General features: G+C 40.5%; 1 protein-coding gene across 4 annotated transcripts in view; it reads right to left on the bottom strand.

The window, feature by feature from the left end:
• The window catches only part of Ptprz1 (protein tyrosine phosphatase receptor type Z1), a 180,066-nt gene extending 173,839 nt beyond the window's left edge, over window positions 1–6,227 (bottom strand). For 3 of the 4 annotated variants that reach the window (XM_021191650.2, XM_021191651.1, XM_029534829.1), the window contains exon 1: window positions 5,845–6,227. In XM_021191650.2, coding sequence (XP_021047309.1) covers window positions 5,845–5,902 — 58 coding nt within the window. In that variant the 5' untranslated portion in view covers window positions 5,903–6,227. The remainder of the gene's footprint in view (window positions 1–5,844) is intronic. The other variant, XM_029534828.1, reaches the window with a different exon arrangement.
• Between the last annotated feature and the right edge of the window lie 12,380 nt (window positions 6,228–18,607).

Genomic DNA, 18,607 nt, shown 5'->3' with positions numbered 1-18,607 from the left:
ACACACACACACACACACACACACACACACACACACACACACACCACACACCACATACACCACGCACTCACCCTGAACCCTGGGACAGCCAGGTTCACTCAACAACTCATTCACAATTAAATTCTCACTTATGGCTGTCCTGGCAACTGTCCATGCACTATCAAGCACAGGTACTTTACTTTTTATGTACGTATAGTGTCTGATTCTAGGTAATCTTTAAAGGACATTTGAGAGAATCACTGAAAATGATGTCAGAACAGGCATTAATGATGAACAGGTCAAGGTAATGCTGACCAAAGACTTGACCTAGAAGAGAACCAAAAGAAAGACCAACAGAAATTGGCTGATCTCAGTAGCATAAAGGTAACCCAGAGGCCTTGAGCATTAAGGACTTAACTAAACGTGTCCTCTAGGTGCCGGGTCTAAGAAGCTAATGATGACCACAACACAGTTTTGGGAGGCTGCTCCAGTTGGAAAGACAGACAGATACACTATAAGAAAATACAGCATATGGGAAAAAACAGATTATGAAAAAATGTAGTGTGAGAACAGATCAATCATAAGTAAATCACCCTTTGTGGATCCCAGTTTATAAGGAAGTATCCATGAAAATTTCTTTAGCCATTACACATAACCATTATCATGTCTCAGGATGTTTGTGCAGTTGACATAATGCAGTTCAGAAATAGCTGCATCCAGGAATCAATAGTTCAAATAATTCTAATGAGTTTAGAATTCCTTTCTAGATGAGTTGATAACTTCTCATGAGGACAGAAACTTTTTTTTTTTACTATTGTCTTAAAACAGTGTTGTTCTGTGGATACTCTTTATATGTGTGTGCAGGTAGACACATGCACATGTGTGTGCACGTAGGCAGAGGTCAAAGGCTAAACTCAGAGGTCATTCCTCAGGTTCTACTTTATTTTACTGTAACAGGGTCTCTCATTGGCCTAGAGCTTTGCCTAGTAGGCTGGGCTATTTGTTCAATAGGCTCCAGAGTCAGACCTTCTCCATCTCTCATCTCACGCACCACTAAGATTACAACTATAAACCAGAACACATGGCTTTTATATGGGCTCTGAGGATCCAAATTCGGGACCTTGAGATTACAAGGAGAGTCCTTAGCCATCTGCATCATCATCTCCCAATCAGTAGATTGAGAAGAATATCAGAAAATATCATAATGAAAGATTAAATCTCCTTAACTTCTCCTTTAGAGCCATGTGACAATATCTCCCCATCTAAAATGTGTGTGTGTGTGTGTGTATATATATATATATATATATATATATATATATATATATATATATATATATATATATATATATATATATATATATATATATATATATATATATATATATATATATATATATATATATTAAATTGACTCTCACCATTAGCAAATTGAATGAATGAATGGAAGCATTTTAAATTATTTGAGAGTTAACACACTCAATCCATTCACAGACTGTTGGAAAAGACAGTTACTGTCAACTGATTGTCAATGGAGAATCTTAAAAGTTAGAACTAGAGTTTGGGGGAAGGCACTTCATGAAGTTGTATTGAGACAGTTTTGTTTCATTTTGTAAAAAAGGTTCAGGTTGCTCTTGAACTCACAGTAGCCCTCCAGTCTCAGCCTATCTCAGGTGCTGGGATTCATGCATGGCTTACAAATGAGATTGTGAGGTCTTCGGTATGGAGTTGATCAGAACAGGTGGGTTGGGGGCACAAGTGTCAGGTCTCTGTGCTTAGCACTGCTGATTTCTTAGTATGCAGCTGACAATAGTGGAGGAAGAAAGAGAGTAGTATGGAGGGGCTGCCTTCATATGACAATCTATGGATTTGTCACTATTTTCTAGGTTGCACTGAGACAATGATTATTGTTACCTAAAAATGATAGACTGTGCTTAAATGTTTTAAAAAAGAAATTAAGGCCATATGGGAACACACAAGAAAAGTCATCGAGTGCATTTGCAAGAAAGCAAACAGGACTGAAATTCTGCATTTCATCCTGGGAAGTGTGCCTGCAACTTCTCAACAGGAAAAGCTGTCCTCTGGAAGGAACACAGAAAGGGTCCCCAAGGTGTGCCTCTTAGAAGGCAGAGGCAGGGAAATCAGGAGTTCAAGATCATCCTTGGCTACATAGAGATTTGAAGGCCTTCCCGCAACCTAAGACCCTGTCTAAAACAAAACAAAAAAGCAAGCAAACAAAAAAACAAAAAAGGACAAAAGATAAATCACAGAAAAGAAAGGCTCCGACTTAGAAGAGATAGACCAGCTAGGCTGTATGATGCCAAAGAGGTCATGTGATTTTGTGTGCCTGTTTCCTCAGCTGTGATTCCTATCAGATCGGGGGGCGGGGGCAAAGATGGGTGCTGCTATCATGGGGATGGTATCGGTTGAATGCTGGAGCTGCTGGCAAGTGAATCTAGAGCACACAACTCATGTCCACAAAGCCTTTCCCTAACATGCTGTAGGCTTGGCTGACAGACCCATTTTACAAAGTAAAAAAGGTTAGCAAACAAGCACTCAAATTGAGCTCCCAAGACAGATCCACTCAGAGAGAGCTTCCTGAAGTTCCAGGAGGAAACAGTTTGTGCTTCCTGGAAAAAAAAAGTTTTTTGTTTTTTGTTTTTTGTTTTTTTTTACCAGAAGCAAAATTGTCACAACATATAATTTTAAGCAAGATCCTTTCTAGTATAGATGTGCAAGTAGAAATGAACTTACTGATGAAATGAGTTCCCAAATGCAAACTTCCCTTCTGAGAATAGTCTTGCTGTGCAGAGAGACATAGATCCCAAGTGCAGAAACCATTCTCATACAGGCCAAAAGCAATAAATTTCCTGAATAGGGACCAGTTATTATTTGGAGGAAGCAGGAGTGTTCTGTGTTCGCAGTATGATTCGCTATAGAGGACACACCAAGACTCAGAACTGAAGAAGACCCCTGGAATCACACCCAGAGTGACTGAAGTCATAATTACTACAGGGGCCGTAGGGGTAGTCCACTTTTTAGCTTAGCCCCCATAGACCTGCCTAGGCAGTTTAGAATCAGGTTCATTACCGATCTCACAAGAGGGTGTACTTTGCAGTAGCTCTGCAACTTGCTTACTTCTAGATCCTGAGGTCTCACGAATGAAAAGAAGTGATTGTTCACAGCCCTTCAAACCCCTTGGTTTCCTCCATAACTCACAATTTTACCTTCTTATGGGAAAGTCAATGGTTTGTCTGCCTGGTTCAAACCATTGGGACACCTGGGACACAAAAAGTGATACTACCCTGATCACAGAGGGGTTCTTCACTGTAAGCAAAGAGTACCTTGGTGAACTGAACATTCCTGGATAATGGTAAGTCTGGTGGTCTAATTATGTCAGAATTGCTACCTACACCACATCTCAGTCCATCCTCAGACCTTTTGTTGAGCACATCTTTTGGGTGGCATGGTACCTGGATGGCTCCAAAGGCACTGAAGATGAGAAATAAATACATCCATAAACACTGATGTATAGATGGGGGTGGCATTAAAGGGGAGGCTGAATTTTTCATTCATAGATAATGTGCCTCAGTTTTCTATAATATGCTACACCAAGGGCAATATATCTATCTGCTTTGCCAGTGTTCTCAGGACAACTTATTTATAGCAATGTAAAAGGCTGGTTTAAAATGGTGAGGGGTACAAACATAGGCATCTCGTAGTAGTAGTAGTAGTAGTAGTAGTAGTAGTAGTAGTAGTAGTAGTAGTAGTAGTAGNGTAGTAGTAGTAGTAGTAGTAGTAGTAGTAGTAGTAGTAGTAGTAGTAGTAGTAGTAGAGAGCGAGAGAGACAGAGAGAGGGAGGGAGGGAGGGAGGGAGGGAGGGAACACTATAGAACCCATATTTCATTCTACTAGGCAGGCTTAGATATAACACTATTGTATAAGCTTGTAACAGTACTAAACAGCTCATTCAGTTCTTTCCCCTTATGTTATATATCTTCAAAGGCATATATCCAATCAGTCAAAATGTATGCAACCCTAAGCAGGCTACAAATAATGCCTTACTATGGTAAAACTTAAAAAAAAAAATCAACTTTGGGAATGTGTGATTTGCATATAATGGGATCTGGCTCAGTCATAAAAACTGATGAGGTCGGATACATGCTAAGACATGAGTTCACCTTGAAAACATTCTGCTAAGTGAATGAAGCCAGACAAAAATGTCTGCACGTTTCATGATTCTGTTCAGATGAAATGTCCAGAGCAGGCAGATCAATAGACACAGAGGCTGAGCAGGAAACCTTAGTGAGCACAGAGGGCTGATGCCATGCTCTGGGGTCAGATGCCAGCGGTGGCGGACAACTCTGTGGGTATAGTAAATACCACTGAACATTGTGCCTCAAACAGATACATTGTGTGGCAACTAATGTTTTTCCTCAATTAAAACCACTCCTAATGTAGTCTTGGGCTTGTGTTTTGCTGAAGTGCAGAGTAATACTGTAATTTTGCTTCCCTAATGCTGTAAAGATCTCCTTAAACAATAATTTAAGTATCAAGAGGACCTGGCTTTGTTGCTAAAATGTCTGTGGCTGGAATGTGGAAATGTCAATTCAACAGGTGTGGATTGGAAGAACACTTCCAAAGAACCTGAGTCCTTGGGATTCAACAACCAACTTCAAGCGGGCCCTGTCAGGCTTCCCGGTCAGGGGCTCTGTCAGCCGAGTGGCTGCCTACAAGGCATTGGCCAAGTCAGCTCTGAGCATTTTCACCAAGCCTTAGGGATTGAGGTTAGGTGAATACACAGAGTGGATCACAGGCAATCATCACCATAGTGACCTACACAAGTCCCATCCTTCAGAACTAGAAGTGACTTCTGTTTTCAAAGGTCACAGGTGCTAAGAGGAGCGAGCACTCTCCATTGGATTGGAAGTGCATGTTTAATATAACCTTTATTATAAACAAAACTTAAAAGTAGGGCTATAGGACTGAAGGGAGCTAAACAGTTATACTCACAAATCGAGGTACATATTCTAATTTTTAGGTCAATGTCTCCCAACAGCCATTTGAAAGGGGCTTTTAGTAGTTAAAATAACGAAGCAAAATAACCAGCAAAACAAAACAAAACAAACTTTTTGTTTTCTTTTTGGAAACCTAAGTCAGCACCCCCATTCCCAGTAAATATTCACACTGTTGACTGCAGAGAGTAATATCTACTTAATACGTGTATGGTTCGGAAGACTGTGAAGGTGCCGAGTCCCTGTTAGCCCATAACCTGCAGCTCTTCTCTCTGGAAGCTGGGGGCAGAACGCTCTTAGAGATTTGACTGGAACTTTTTTGTAAGTGACTGCCTGGACTTGAACGTGACTAAATCGAAAGTACTAGAAAAGTCAGGTCGATGCTTGTTCAGCTCAGTGCCTTTCAGGTGCGTGTGCGTAACTCAAGACAGACACATGTGCCTTCCGTTCAAGTCCACAGTACTGGCAACATAAAAATGAACGGTTAGGTCGCAACCCCTCGCCACTGCTGTATTGTATTTCTAGTCACTGACTCATTCTCTTATGTGGGTCTACAAGGCTATTTCCACAGTTTGCAACATGGAGAGAGAGAGAGAGCGCGCGCGCGCGAGCGCGAGGGGACCCTGACACGGTGGCGACCTCCTGTGTCTAGGTGTCCTGACCACAGGAGTCTCAGGAGAGGGACCCAGCAGGTGGTAGTTGAGGAGATGGGGGCGCATCCCGTGCAGGTGACATCGAGGGGTTCTGGGTAACTCTTCTTGGGGTGCTGCCCAATGTTCTGAAATCCCCCACCCAAGCTGTGTCCCAGAGACTGAGCCCTGCGCGGCTGCCCCGTCGAGGTCCTATCACTTACCCAGGCGACACAGGCACAGGAGCTGAACGCACGCGAGGAAGCTCTGCAGGATTCGCATCTCCAGCCGGGTCCACGGCCCCTCGCCAGCCGCAGGGGTACAGCTTAGGGTGCAGAGGGTGGGGACACCGAGGCGGGGGACGCCGGTGACTGGCCAGGGTCTAGGTGGACGTGTGATTGAGAGAGAGAGAGAGAGAGAGAGAGAGAGAGAGAGAGAGAGAGAGAGAGAGAAGAGAGAAGAGAGAAGAAAATACAAGGCTAGGCAGCGCGTGGGTGCGGGGACCGAGCCTGGACGAAGCGCCGGGCTTCAGGCGGGACGCTGTCCCCTGCCTGAGCGGGCTGCAGCGGCCAGGATCTGAGCGCTCGCAGCGCAGCGGCGCGGAATTGCGGGGACGCGCTCCGGGCTGGGCACGCGCAGTACGCGGGGGCGGGGGAGCAGGAGCGCGGGCGGGGGCCGGGGTCGCGCAGCAGCAGAAAGAGGGGCGTGGCGGGGCCCAGCCTGTCCCAGCTCCGCGCCCCTCCCCCGCCCGGGGCTGGAGGTGGAGTGGAACCCGCTGGGGCTTAGAATCTTCGCGGAGAAAAAGGTCTCTTCATTAAGCTCCTTCATCCACTAGGAAGACACAAGAGGAGGTTGGGTCCCCATTGTCCCGCACAGCTTGGGGCCGACCTTTTGACTTCACCCCTGGGAAAGTCTTTTTTCTTTGTTTATTGTTGTCTCTGCAGTTACCAAGCTGGTCCTATCAGGAAAGGGTGAAGGGGGCCTGGGTAAACTGAGCTCCCCTCGCCCCCCTTTCCATTTTCCTAGTGAGTAAAGTAGTTCCAGCCCCCATTACTATTAGGGTAGTTAAGTCCGATCATTTCCAGCACTACTGTGACCACTAGGTTCTGGCTGACCCTTCATTAGACCCCAATCATTCTACTGTGCTCTGCGCGGCTGTGGGCTGTGGGGAACTCTCAACATTGCCCCGGATCAGCTAGATGGAACTCCCCAATTGTCTCTTTGCACAGGGTTCTCCTGCAGGAAGAATTTTTTTAATTGCTTGATTGACGGGTACACAAAAGAAATATAATACACCCTCTGTGCTTCCTCGGAGCTGAGCAAGGCGTTCTCACCTTAGGAGCCTGTTTCTATGGAGGTGTTTGTTTGCTGTGTAGGAGCCTGAGTGCTATAACCTGAACTCCTGACTTGGGGGTCAGGGTAGGGAGTTTAATAGATATTCCTGAAATGTTTGTTGAATTATGTTCAGGTCGGCATGAAACAAGTTAACTGGTGGTGATGTCAGCCAATAGCCTAAATACATCGACCTGAATATTCGTGAGATTTTCATATACACGATGTGGTTTAGTTATTGTACATTTTACAGTGATAAGAGACTCTATTAGGAACCTTTTGGGAGTCACATTCAAAGGCACAGAAAACCAAGTTCTGGAACTATCCCTGGTACTCAGTTTGATGTTGGGATCTGTACAGCATGTACTCTTGTGTTCTGTTATTGTCTCAAAGCCAGTGCTATAGCGTTATAAAATTCAAAGGATGCTTAATGCATACAAATTGGAATTCCAAGTCTGTTTCAGCTGTGACTACCAGTTCTCACAGAATTCCCACTGCCTCTGAACACTGGGCACAATGGACAGAACTAAGGATGCAGCTTGCTATCGATTCGTGGATGGTGAATGCACTGTCATCAGGAAAGGACAGATCTTGAAGCTAGAGTGTTTGTTTAGGAACACATATCGGTATAAGAAGTTGACCCTTATCCTATTCTTCTCACTCCTCGAAATAGAAATGCCTTGAGGATTATAATAGAGATTGAGAGTTTCTGTAAGGCAAGAAAATTTATGGTCATTTTTGCTAACATGTCAACAGGTGTGTATATCCACTGGAAATGTACCCAGAGTTCAGAAAAAAAAGCAAACAAAACAAAACCAAACCAGTGTTTATTGAATGTGAGCTGGAGTGGGCAGGGGCGTTTTCCCAGAGATGTATGGAAAGGACATTTGGAGAATCTGATAACAGGCTGGAGACCAAACTGAAAGCCACTGAAGTCACATATTATATTGAAAGCACTGTCATTTCCAGCAGACTGAGACTGTTCATACTATTGCAAACATTGATTTCCTTATGAAGAAGCTCATACCTGAAATGCTAAGACTTCTCACTTTGCCCACCTAGGGAACCAAAAAGGGAACTTCAACTGCTTAGTAGAAGATGCTGGGTATATGCAAGATGGCTCAGTGGATAAAGGCACCAGCCCCACTAAGAAGTGACTTTCATACATTGTCCTGTCTCTTCTATTCAAATGATGTGGCATGCACCACCCCTAAATAAATAAATAAATACATAAACAAACAAATAAATAAATGTAAAATTAAAATAGAAGCTAAGTTTACACAAGGAAAACATATATAATAAAGTGCATCTCAATTATCAAGGGTTCTCCACTAGCCTGGGAGAATAGTCCAGCAATAAGAATGATTATGTTAGCTCTTCATTAGTTGGTAGGAGAGTTGATTCACCAAAGCCCCAGGAGGAACTAAAGTCTCTCTGGAAGAGCCAATAGGTGAATCTATGATCCCCATAATTTCATTCTATGGTTAAGAATATTGCCAATCTCCTGTGAAGGCACAAAAGCCGACATGGGGAGAGATCATTCTGTACTGGGGTTTGTAGGGGAAACCGAGTGTCAACTAATTCTTTAGAGTGGCAGCAATGAGAGGTTGAGGTGGAAAAAAAAAAAAACTGATGTGGCTCTGATAGTTCCGTGGAGAGATGATGGAGAGAAAGCTTGAAGTCCTTGAAAAGTAGGCCATCGAAGCAGCAAAGCTGGAGAATAGAAGACATCAAACGAGCATCAGGAACCTACTCTCTCTGAGAAGTATCACCTGGTCGATGTACATTAGCTGTTGTGAGTTAATTGTCAGGCCACACAATTACGTAGCATCAGGCCACATGTGCATGCACACACACACACACACATACACACACACACACACACACATACACACACACACACTCACACACACACCACATGCCTCATTTGGAGTCTGAATATCTGGTGGTATATGTATATATGCCTATATGTAATAGATATGTGTAAACATACATTTGATCAGAAACAGAGACAGAATAAATATGTGTAAAGCCTTTGTAAATTAGATTCATTTGATTATCATTTATATACAATCCTAGAGGATGCTGGATAAGCCCTGAAAGCATCATCACCATCAGTCTCAGATGTATAATTTACCTCTGAATGTTGAAACCAGAGAAGGGATCCTGTCATCTGATCCTACCAGATTAAGGTATATTTCTGGAGGGAGAAAATTATTACTTGGTTGAAGACTACCAAGACTTTTGAGTGACTCCCTTGGTCACTGGACATACTTCCTCTTTATACCCATTAAGCATCAGGAATTGTTCAATAAGGAATGTCACTATCCCTATCAGAGACTGATAGTCAAAGAGAAGAAAATGGTTGTCACTAGAAAACAATCTTGCATGCAACTGGTAGGTAAACAGATGAGACTCAGCTAAATTCAAATATTAATGATGAATAATTTTACAATGCAAAGTAATTTTAGTGCACTACAATGTACTAAATTTAATGAGGCATTTTAGTATGATGAAGCATTTTTCACTATGAAATGATCATTAGGATACTTCAACCAAATAGTTGTGACATATTTATAATTTTTAGGGACCATTTATAAGAAATTCATACTTGAGAAAACACCATGCATTTTCTCTAATAAAACTTGAAAACTCTGCCTTGATATGTTTTTGAATTGCTGGATGTTAAGGTTGGTCATTTGTTGTTAATAAGTAGACATGTTTGTTTGTTTGTTTTTTCATGAATTTACTTCACAAATTATTTCCATTGAAAACTATACTAAAGCCAATTTGGTGAGCTAAATCAAGTATTGACTGTAATCTGGTAAGGAAGTAGTGATTCTTTACAAGAGAAGCTTGTCTTTACAACTGAGAGGTTTTCAGAAGCAGTTCTCATTTTACAAGAAATGTGTGTTTTATTAGATTATGAGAATAGGTTTAACGTATGCTTTGTGCTTTACAGATTTTGTTCACATCTGAAGAGCAGTTTTCCTTTCTGTAGCGTAGTCAGGTGAATTATTTGGATTTGTCCTAACCATCACTTTCTGTTTACCCTTATACACATGGGCTTTGCATCTTTGCTTCTCAAGGATCTTGGGAGTAGAGATTAAGTTCTTTTCAGGGTCTCCCTGAGCACTCCAGGGTGAGAGAGAACTGGCCCTGAGACCATCTGGAAGAGACATGATTATACTTGAGAGAAAAGCTTAGCATGTTACATATATACATTTTGTATTTGTGTTGTGTCCACAACAAAATTATTCAGTCTAAACTTATAAAATTCCACGTATCCAACTCAATGGTAAAATTGTATCAATGGACACAGAAGGGCAGTAATCTTTCCTTCCTTGGCCAGAACATTTGGCATCCTAGGGAATTCTGATAATTCTTCCTCTTTTTGCCAATAGATTAATCTATTGTACAGTTTGAACTTAAAAGAATGGTAGAAAATAATCATGCATTTAGAATGTACTTATGGTTGAAATTCCATAAATTCCAATTTTTCTCTTATACTAAAAATCATTATCCTGAAGAGCCTACCTTTTATCTGTCAAGGTTGAATGCTAGAGCAAGACATTGTAGCCTGGCTTGCCAACAACAGAAATCTATTTGGAGGCTGTGGTCCAGGATCAAGCACTGATAGATTTTTTTTTTTTTTTTTTTTTTTTTTTTGTAGTAAGACCCAATTCCTCCATTGTTGATGTCTGGCTTCTTGCTGAAACTGAGCATGGTCAGGGGGCAGGGTCACTCTCCAGAGCCTCATTGATAAGGGTACTAATTCCATTTGGGAAGGACCTATCCTCAGGGTATAATCAGCTTCCAAAGGTCCCACCTCCAAAAGTTCCAAATGAGGTTTCTGAGCTTAATTTTATAGGGGATAAGAAGATTCTTAAGTTTTTGTTCTATTATAACTCCATATTGGTGGATATGTCCATTTTTTGGTATGTTTTTTTAAAATTAATGATATTAAGAATTTTTTCAGAGCCTAGCTTTATTCTAAACTAAACTTTTTTATTTGATCAATCTCCTGTAAAATTATTTTGATCTTTAAGTAAATTTTAATTTTAGAATAGGCTTAAGCTCAGATTGAGTGATTAAATATAAAATTCAGAGTTCCCACATATTTCTTGTACCTAGAGGTTCATGGCCTCCCATTATCATTACCTCAGTTGTACATGTGTTATGATGAATGAACTTAGACAAACACACTATTTTTAAAAAAGTGAGATGCTAGGCTTACTCTCAATTGTTCATATTCTATAGATTATGTCAAAACTGTAATCATATATAATAGGATTGATTGATAACACAGATTGAGTCATAAATACATGAAAAGATGACAGACATATACATACATATAGCATATATATGGAGAGATACATATATTGATAACATAGCATCACACGATAATCTCATTGCCCTAACAATCCTTTTTGCTTTGATATTTACTTCCCATAATTTTCATTTTTTCAAATGTCTTGTGGTAGGATATTATGCAAGATGTATCTTTTTCAGGTACACTTTTAGTAACATTTTTTCTTAAGTTTGTTCAAGTCTTCATAGTTAATAGGTCATTTTCTTTTAGTACTTGGTAGTATATTGTCAGTATGTGGTGAAGTTTATTTGTCCATTTACCCAGTGAAGAGCATCATGGTTGTTCTTCTAGCAGTTATAACCCAGGTAAAATAAGTATCCATTTGCAGGCATTTGTGTAGATGTAAGCTTCCAATCCATTTGGGTAAATATCATAGAGAATGGTTGATTTCTGGGTCATCTAATGGTGTATTTAGTTTTATAAAAGTCTTCCAAACTCTCTTCTAAAATGGTCTTCTCTCTTACTTGTTTCCATATAGTCACTATTTTCATGGGCAGATAGTATTCTTTAATCATTGTTTCAATTTGAATTTTGGAATGGCATAAGATGCTAAAATAACAGAAATAGTGAAATGAGTTCCTGTGTACACATTGTCCATGTTCTCCAGTTAACTTTACATTTATTATTCTTCCTGACTTATTTCTTCTCATACCTACATCCAAAAGCCAAAAGGTTCTCTTGGGAAAACAGTTGGATTCATGTAAATTGCTTTATCATCTCCTCTGGGGAAATTTTTGCTTTGCTGGATTCTTGACAACATGAAAGGAGCTTTTGCTCATTGCAGAGTGTTGTGTTAAAAGCCTAACTTATGGTCACTTAAAAGAAGAATTGGTGGTCACTGGGCTATTTAAGAATAAGCTGTGCTGGTTCCTGTTATCTCCTTAGTAAAGTTGCCTATGATTTTTTAAAAATACTTATTCTCACTTGTAACTCTCTACCTCCCATTTCCTGCTCACCCTGTTTCTGGCTGGCTGTTGTCAGTGCCCTGTCCTGAGTCCGTCTACACTTTACTCCATGTTCCATGTCAGAGTAAGTTTCTAAAACAAGCATCTTAACGTGAATTCAAGTTGCTAAACAGGAACCTGTACCAGTGGCTGCTTCTTAAGACTTGACATATTATTCAAAATGCATCCGTTTTTTTCTTATACTAGGAGCTTTTATTGGGGAGGCTCCCCTTAGTCTGAAATGTGCCGTGTTAACTGTTGTATCAAGATGATTATTTTATCTTTTGTATATTTAGAGAAGGGATGGCAGTTCCTTCTGTATATTGTGTTGGCTCTAAGCAGTGGCCATCTTTAGATCTTGCTTCCTCTGCTCTATCTCCCTTATGGAGGGGATAGAGAAATCATATTCTATCCATAAGCTTAACATAAACATTGTTTGCTATATAAGCCTTAGAAAAATGTCCAAGGCATGGTAAAATTGAAAGATAGTATAAAATAAGTTTCGGGAATCAGCAAACAAGCATAATAAGTTTCGGGTAAAATAGTTACAATATAAGTATTCACACAAATAGTTATCCAAAAGTTTAACCCATTTTTAATTAAACATAACTTACAAGCATTCTAAATGATCCAGTATATATGTCTATGTATGTGTTCGTATATTTTGTTTTTGAAATAGTTTAGCTTGGATATAAACTCATGACCCTCCTTCTTCAGCCCCACAAGTTCTAGGCTTACAGAAGGGTGGCAACCACACCTGTCTATGAAGATGTGTTTAAAATCACATTAAAACTATTATTTAATCCATGTATTTGTCAAAGTAGTATCTCTCTATAACTGCCACCCATTTGACTTAGGAACTCAAAGCAAATAGCTTCTGTATACTTCAAGAAAGATTTTCTATTTTCCTCCAATTCTATAATGAGGTCCTTCTGCTCCCAATATATTCTAATTCTTCTGTATCTGAACCATCTGGCTTTTGTGGGGTCAGAGGTCTATTAAGCCTTTTCCTCTCTGTGCCTATTTATTTTCCTCCTGAACCAAGCCATTACAGTGTTTTTTCACTTAAGTTTTTCTCTTTGCCTCATGTTCTCATTATAATTAGAGTCCCAGTGATACCTTCTTTTACAGTTTTCTAGTAAGACCAGACTATAATCATTTTGTCTACTTTTTCATTTTCTAATATCCCTTGAAACCACTGAAATTAGGTTTCTGCCTTCATGTCAAATATAGAGATCTTAGTCACTGTTCTATTCCCGTGAAGTGACACCATGACCAAGGTAACTCTTACAGAAGACGGCATTTAATTAGGGGCTGGCTTACAGTTTCAGAGGTTGGTCCATTATCATCATGGCAGGGAGCATGGTTGCATACTGGTAGGAGCTGGAGCAGTAGCTGAGAGGTACATCTTGATCTGTAAGCAAATAGAGGATGCCTAGGACTGTGATGGGCTTTTGAAACCTCAAAGCCCAGCTCCAGTGACTCATTTCCTTCAATACCTACTTCAACAGGGGCACACCTCTTGATCCTTTCAATCCTTTCAGGAAGTGTCACTCCTTGGTGACCAAGCGTATACATATTTGATCTTCTTGGGGCTATTCACATTCAAACCACCACAAAGGTAAAAGCATTACTTCCTAAAAACAAAACAAAAACATTACTTCCTAATGTTTTTGCAAATACTGTGAACTCAAAGCTAAAGATCTCATTTTCCCAAGTGCTTTCTGTGATCTACAGAGCCTAGAAAGTCATAGGCCCACTTTCTTCCTCCTGGGACTCTACCTCATCAGTCATCAGGTTCTCTGACCACTTTTCAATTTATTCTGTTGTTATCATGCTTTTTTATGTAATCAATGGACTTGGCTTATGCTCATTGTTCAATAATTACTCAAATACATGAATTTGTCCATCCAACAAATGACGCTTTCAAGGCCGTGTTGCCTGCCACTTCTCTTGTCTGATTATGGCAAAGATCCATTCAGCGTCTTGGATGTTTCTGTCATTTTTCTGGGCATGAACTGACTCCCTCAGACTATGAAAGGTTTTCTTCTCTTGGTTTCCATGCTTTTCTTGGTGGGGGTAGTAGACACGCTGTTCATAACCTATTTGTCTTGACTTGCAATGTGGTCCATTTCAAGTTTTCAGTTCTTCAAATACTAGCGTGTACTAGCAGGCCTAAACCACTTCTAAGGTAAGCTGATATGTCTCTTCCTTGTGTACAGGGGCCCAACCAAACCAGGAGCATTGCTATTTTCTTTGAAGGTCCAAGCATCAGTATTTGGACTTATTTATTTACATTTTTAACATGTTTATAAACGTTATTGTTTAAGAACTTACTAATAAACAACAACAACAAAAAAACCTCACATTTTCAAGAGTTAAGAAGAATTTCTATTTCTGGGACTTTGGAAAATTCTGGCATTTGCCTCTAACCATTTTCCTTAAGTATCTACTGCTACTACATTTCTAGCTACCTTCCCCTGTTCCTAAAAATAGGAAGAGAAGCTGAGAAAATCTACTGCTCTGGAGAACTCTCTCGCTCACCGTTCTCATAAGAAATAGGAAATGAAATGTTGGGAAGCTGGTATACAGCAAGATGTCAAAGCACCATGCACCTAGTTTATATCCTGTAATCACTGGAGGAATTTGTTTTATGAGCACTGTGTCAACACTTATATAATCCTCACAGGGAATCTTTGAAGGAGCTACCATGACAAGTGTCCCAAAGCTGCTGGAAAATAGAATGATGTGCCAAAAGTCATGTAATCATCTATACTGTTTCCTTGCAGACATCAGTGAGATTCAACACTAACCAATTCCTTGTCAGAGTCTACCCAGGTGCCTTTTATGGTTGAAACTCATGCCTCCCTTCTTCCCTAAGACATAGTCCATTTAGAAATGTTGATCCAGAGTCAAATACGAGTAATATAAAAGGTATGTGATATGAGAAATAAACACCATTCCAAAAATTCAGATATGCTTTCTGCCCAAATAAGATGAGTATTGTCCTGAGAAGAATTTCTGGCTTGTGCTTCTACTTAGTTATTCAAGTAGAAGTATTTGGTAGCATAATCCCCGAAAGAATCTGGAACAGTAATGGAGAATAGAACAGAGACACCGTGATTAGGTAATGCAAGGTTTGACCAAAGCTTCTTGGCTGACAGTGTGGGCTAGAAGCAAACAAAAGACTATGTCGTTGAAACCCAAGTGACACTGAAGAGTTCAGCTTTACAGAATGATTCTTCTTTAGACTCAAAAGAGGATGCGAGTGTCTTTTCTGTATGACTTCCCTGCAGAGCACACTGTATGGCTCTAAAGTCTGCCCAAGACTCAGGGAGACTATGAGGGAATCACATTGTGGTCAGGATGCTAAAACATGATGCCAGTGTATCAGCATGGTTTTCTGTAGCTGTACATGGAGAGTGCTCAATTTGATGGCTGCTTCCTTGGTATGTCACCAAGCTTTGTCTATCCTTACCATTTGTTCTATTGATTGTTTTCAGCACTAGCTAGTACTACAAATTCTAATCACAGTGGAGGAGAATGTATTTTCTGCCTGAGGGAGCTTAAAAAAAGTCAGAGAATGTTTTAATTGTACTTCAACTTGCACTAATTAGGATTATTAATTACTCCTCACAACTTGGTCTCAGACTCTTCTTCCAGTTAAGTCATAGATCTTAACTTGTCAAACCAAAAGAATCTAAAAGTTTGTAGATGTGTGTGTATGCTATGTGTATTATTGTGCCTACAAAGGACAGAAGAGAATGCCAGATCCCCTGGTGGTGGAGTTAGAGGCAATTGTGAACCATCGGACATGGGTTCTAGGAACCAAATCTCAGTCCTCTGCAAGAACATCTAGTGCTTTCGGTGACTGAGGCATCTCTCAGCTCCTACAGGGGTTTTACCAGTCAGCTTCTACACAGTCAATTCTCCCTGTCAAGTTAGCTGAACAAATCTTTTGGAAGTCTCACACTATGAAATGCAAAGTACTCTAGATAGAGTCAGGTAGGTCTTGATGTAAATCAAGGTGATTTGACATCCTCCTCTGACCTCCATTGACACAAGCACTATGCACCGAGTATGGTGCATAGGCATGCGTGGTGAGAAAAGCAAGCACATATTAAAGTTTTAAGGAGATAAGAAATATACTAAAAAAGACAATGAAACAAACCATAAAGAATAAATTAAGCAACATGAATATGTTCAAAAAGCTATAAGGTACATAAATATGATATCCACAAGACACAGAAGTGGCAAAAGAACAACTTTCAAAATCCATCTAAAACAAAACTGTAAAATGTCACATGCTAAGATAAGGGGTTGAGGAATCTGAAAACAATAGCAACGTCTGTAAACCTTCTGGGTCTCCCAGCTTGCACTCATCCCCCAAGGTGTTCAAAGGGAAACCTCACATACCAAAATTGTCATTTCTCTTTTAATGTTGACTGCAGTTGAACCAATTTAAACTTATCCCTGTCGAGCTTACAAATTAATGAGACTCAGATTATGGTTATTATTATTATTATTATTATTATTATTATTATTATTATTATTATTATTGTTATTGCTTTGACAACTAGTGCAGGACAACCCCCCCCAAGCTACTATTCTAACTGTTGGCCTGTCTACCTCCCCGGCTGTGTACATCAAATACTCACTGTTTCTCCTGACCATGTGCTCATGGTCCATCACCTCTCATGGAAGCTTCCTCCTCCCTTCATGTCCTTTCTTCTTTTTTTCTTCCCCCTCTTCCTTTTCCTCCTCTTCCTCTTCCTCTTCCTCTTCCCCTTCCCCTCCCCCCTCCTCCTCCTCCTTCTTCTTCCTCCTCCTCTTACCAGCAACTCCCTACCAGGTAACTGAAAACCTGCCTACCTCAATTTCCTTCAGTAATTAGCTATAGCCATTTTTATTCAACCAATAGTTTTAAACAGAGGAGTAAAGTTTGCACAATGAAAGCTGATATACATCTGGAGGCCACTAGACCTCGGCATACAGAATTTGGCACCACAGTACATAGCAATAGAGAATACCTCAACAGTTTACTAACCCCACTCACTGTGTTTACATTCTAACTTCAGCCTCTCCCAAATGCCACACACAAGGGATCATTTCCCCATTTTTACAGGTATTTCTCAATGTTCAAAGAGTTCAGTATTGCTGGCCACAAAGGTTTGGTGGTCACATTGGAACACAGGCCTCACTCAATTCCTATGATCACAGGGTATCGTCTTCTTACAGCTGGTCAGCAATGGGAGGTCATCTTGTTATAGCTAGTCAGCCATTGGAAGACATCTTGTTATACCCAGTCAACCCTAGAAAATCATCTTTCCTAAGCACTACTCAGGTCTGTCAATATCATCTAGAGATCACCCACCATTCATGCTGGTTTATCTTGCAGTTGAAACTGCTTCTTCATAGCACTCATGTCTATGAAGTTTGCATACAGGTCAACCTGATATTATAATTTGAAGCTCAATCAAGGTCATTAATAACATGAAAGAATGCCTCCAAACAAAGGCAAGTTAAAATTACAGTAGGCAATATAAGACAGTGAACCATCAGTCGGGGTGGGCTAGATTATATTGCAATAATAAGGAAAATTGGATTTACATCGATTTCTTGTTCGCTTGGTTCCTGTAGTGGGTTTAATTGATGGGACTCCCTAGGGTAGGTAGCTGCCTCATAAGTGGTTGGTCAGCAGTCTAGTGAGCTATGAGTATAGGGGCAGCTTCTTTTCAGCATGTGTTTTCACAGTTTCTGGGAAAGACAGAGCTGGCCAGCCTTGTACTGACAACTTAATTATCTCCACACAGGCAAGAAATATCCGTATATGCCACCATCCTCCTTCACAGTGTGTCTAGAAGGAGACGGGAAACAAATATGAGTAGTGATAAACTAATACACTCTTGGGGTGCATGAAGGGAAGAAGCAGGAAAATGAGAAAGGAAAATAAAATAATATGAAGAAGCCTGGCATCTATCAGTATTGTCTACTGTGTACTGTGGCTGTGTAATGATTCTTACCATCTTTCCTCGGGGCTTCAATGCTGAATGTGATTCTAAGATCTCCATTGTCAACAACAGAACAGTATAGGAAATAGTCGCCCCTATCTTCTGTGAATCAGCAAGCTGCTGCTCCCATCGTGATGGTGTCTGCAGGAGGCTGAGCAGGGACAGTTATCAAGAATGGAGTGGTGGATGATGGGAGCAACAAAAAAGCAAATCTCTTCTGCGTCATTCCTCCTTCAGGTCGACTGGGTTTACGTGCTTTAAACTTGTGACATCATGGGTTTTTGTCTGTTTGTATTACAACAGCTCCAGTCTTAATACCAGTGCTTAT

Source organism: Mus pahari, chromosome 2 (genome assembly GCF_900095145.1).
Source record: "Mus pahari chromosome 2, PAHARI_EIJ_v1.1, whole genome shotgun sequence".
In the NCBI taxonomy this organism is placed as follows: domain Eukaryota; kingdom Metazoa; phylum Chordata; class Mammalia; order Rodentia; family Muridae; genus Mus; species Mus pahari.
The sequence above is the reverse complement of the archived record's forward strand: the minus strand, read 5'-3'. Positions and strand labels throughout refer to the sequence as shown.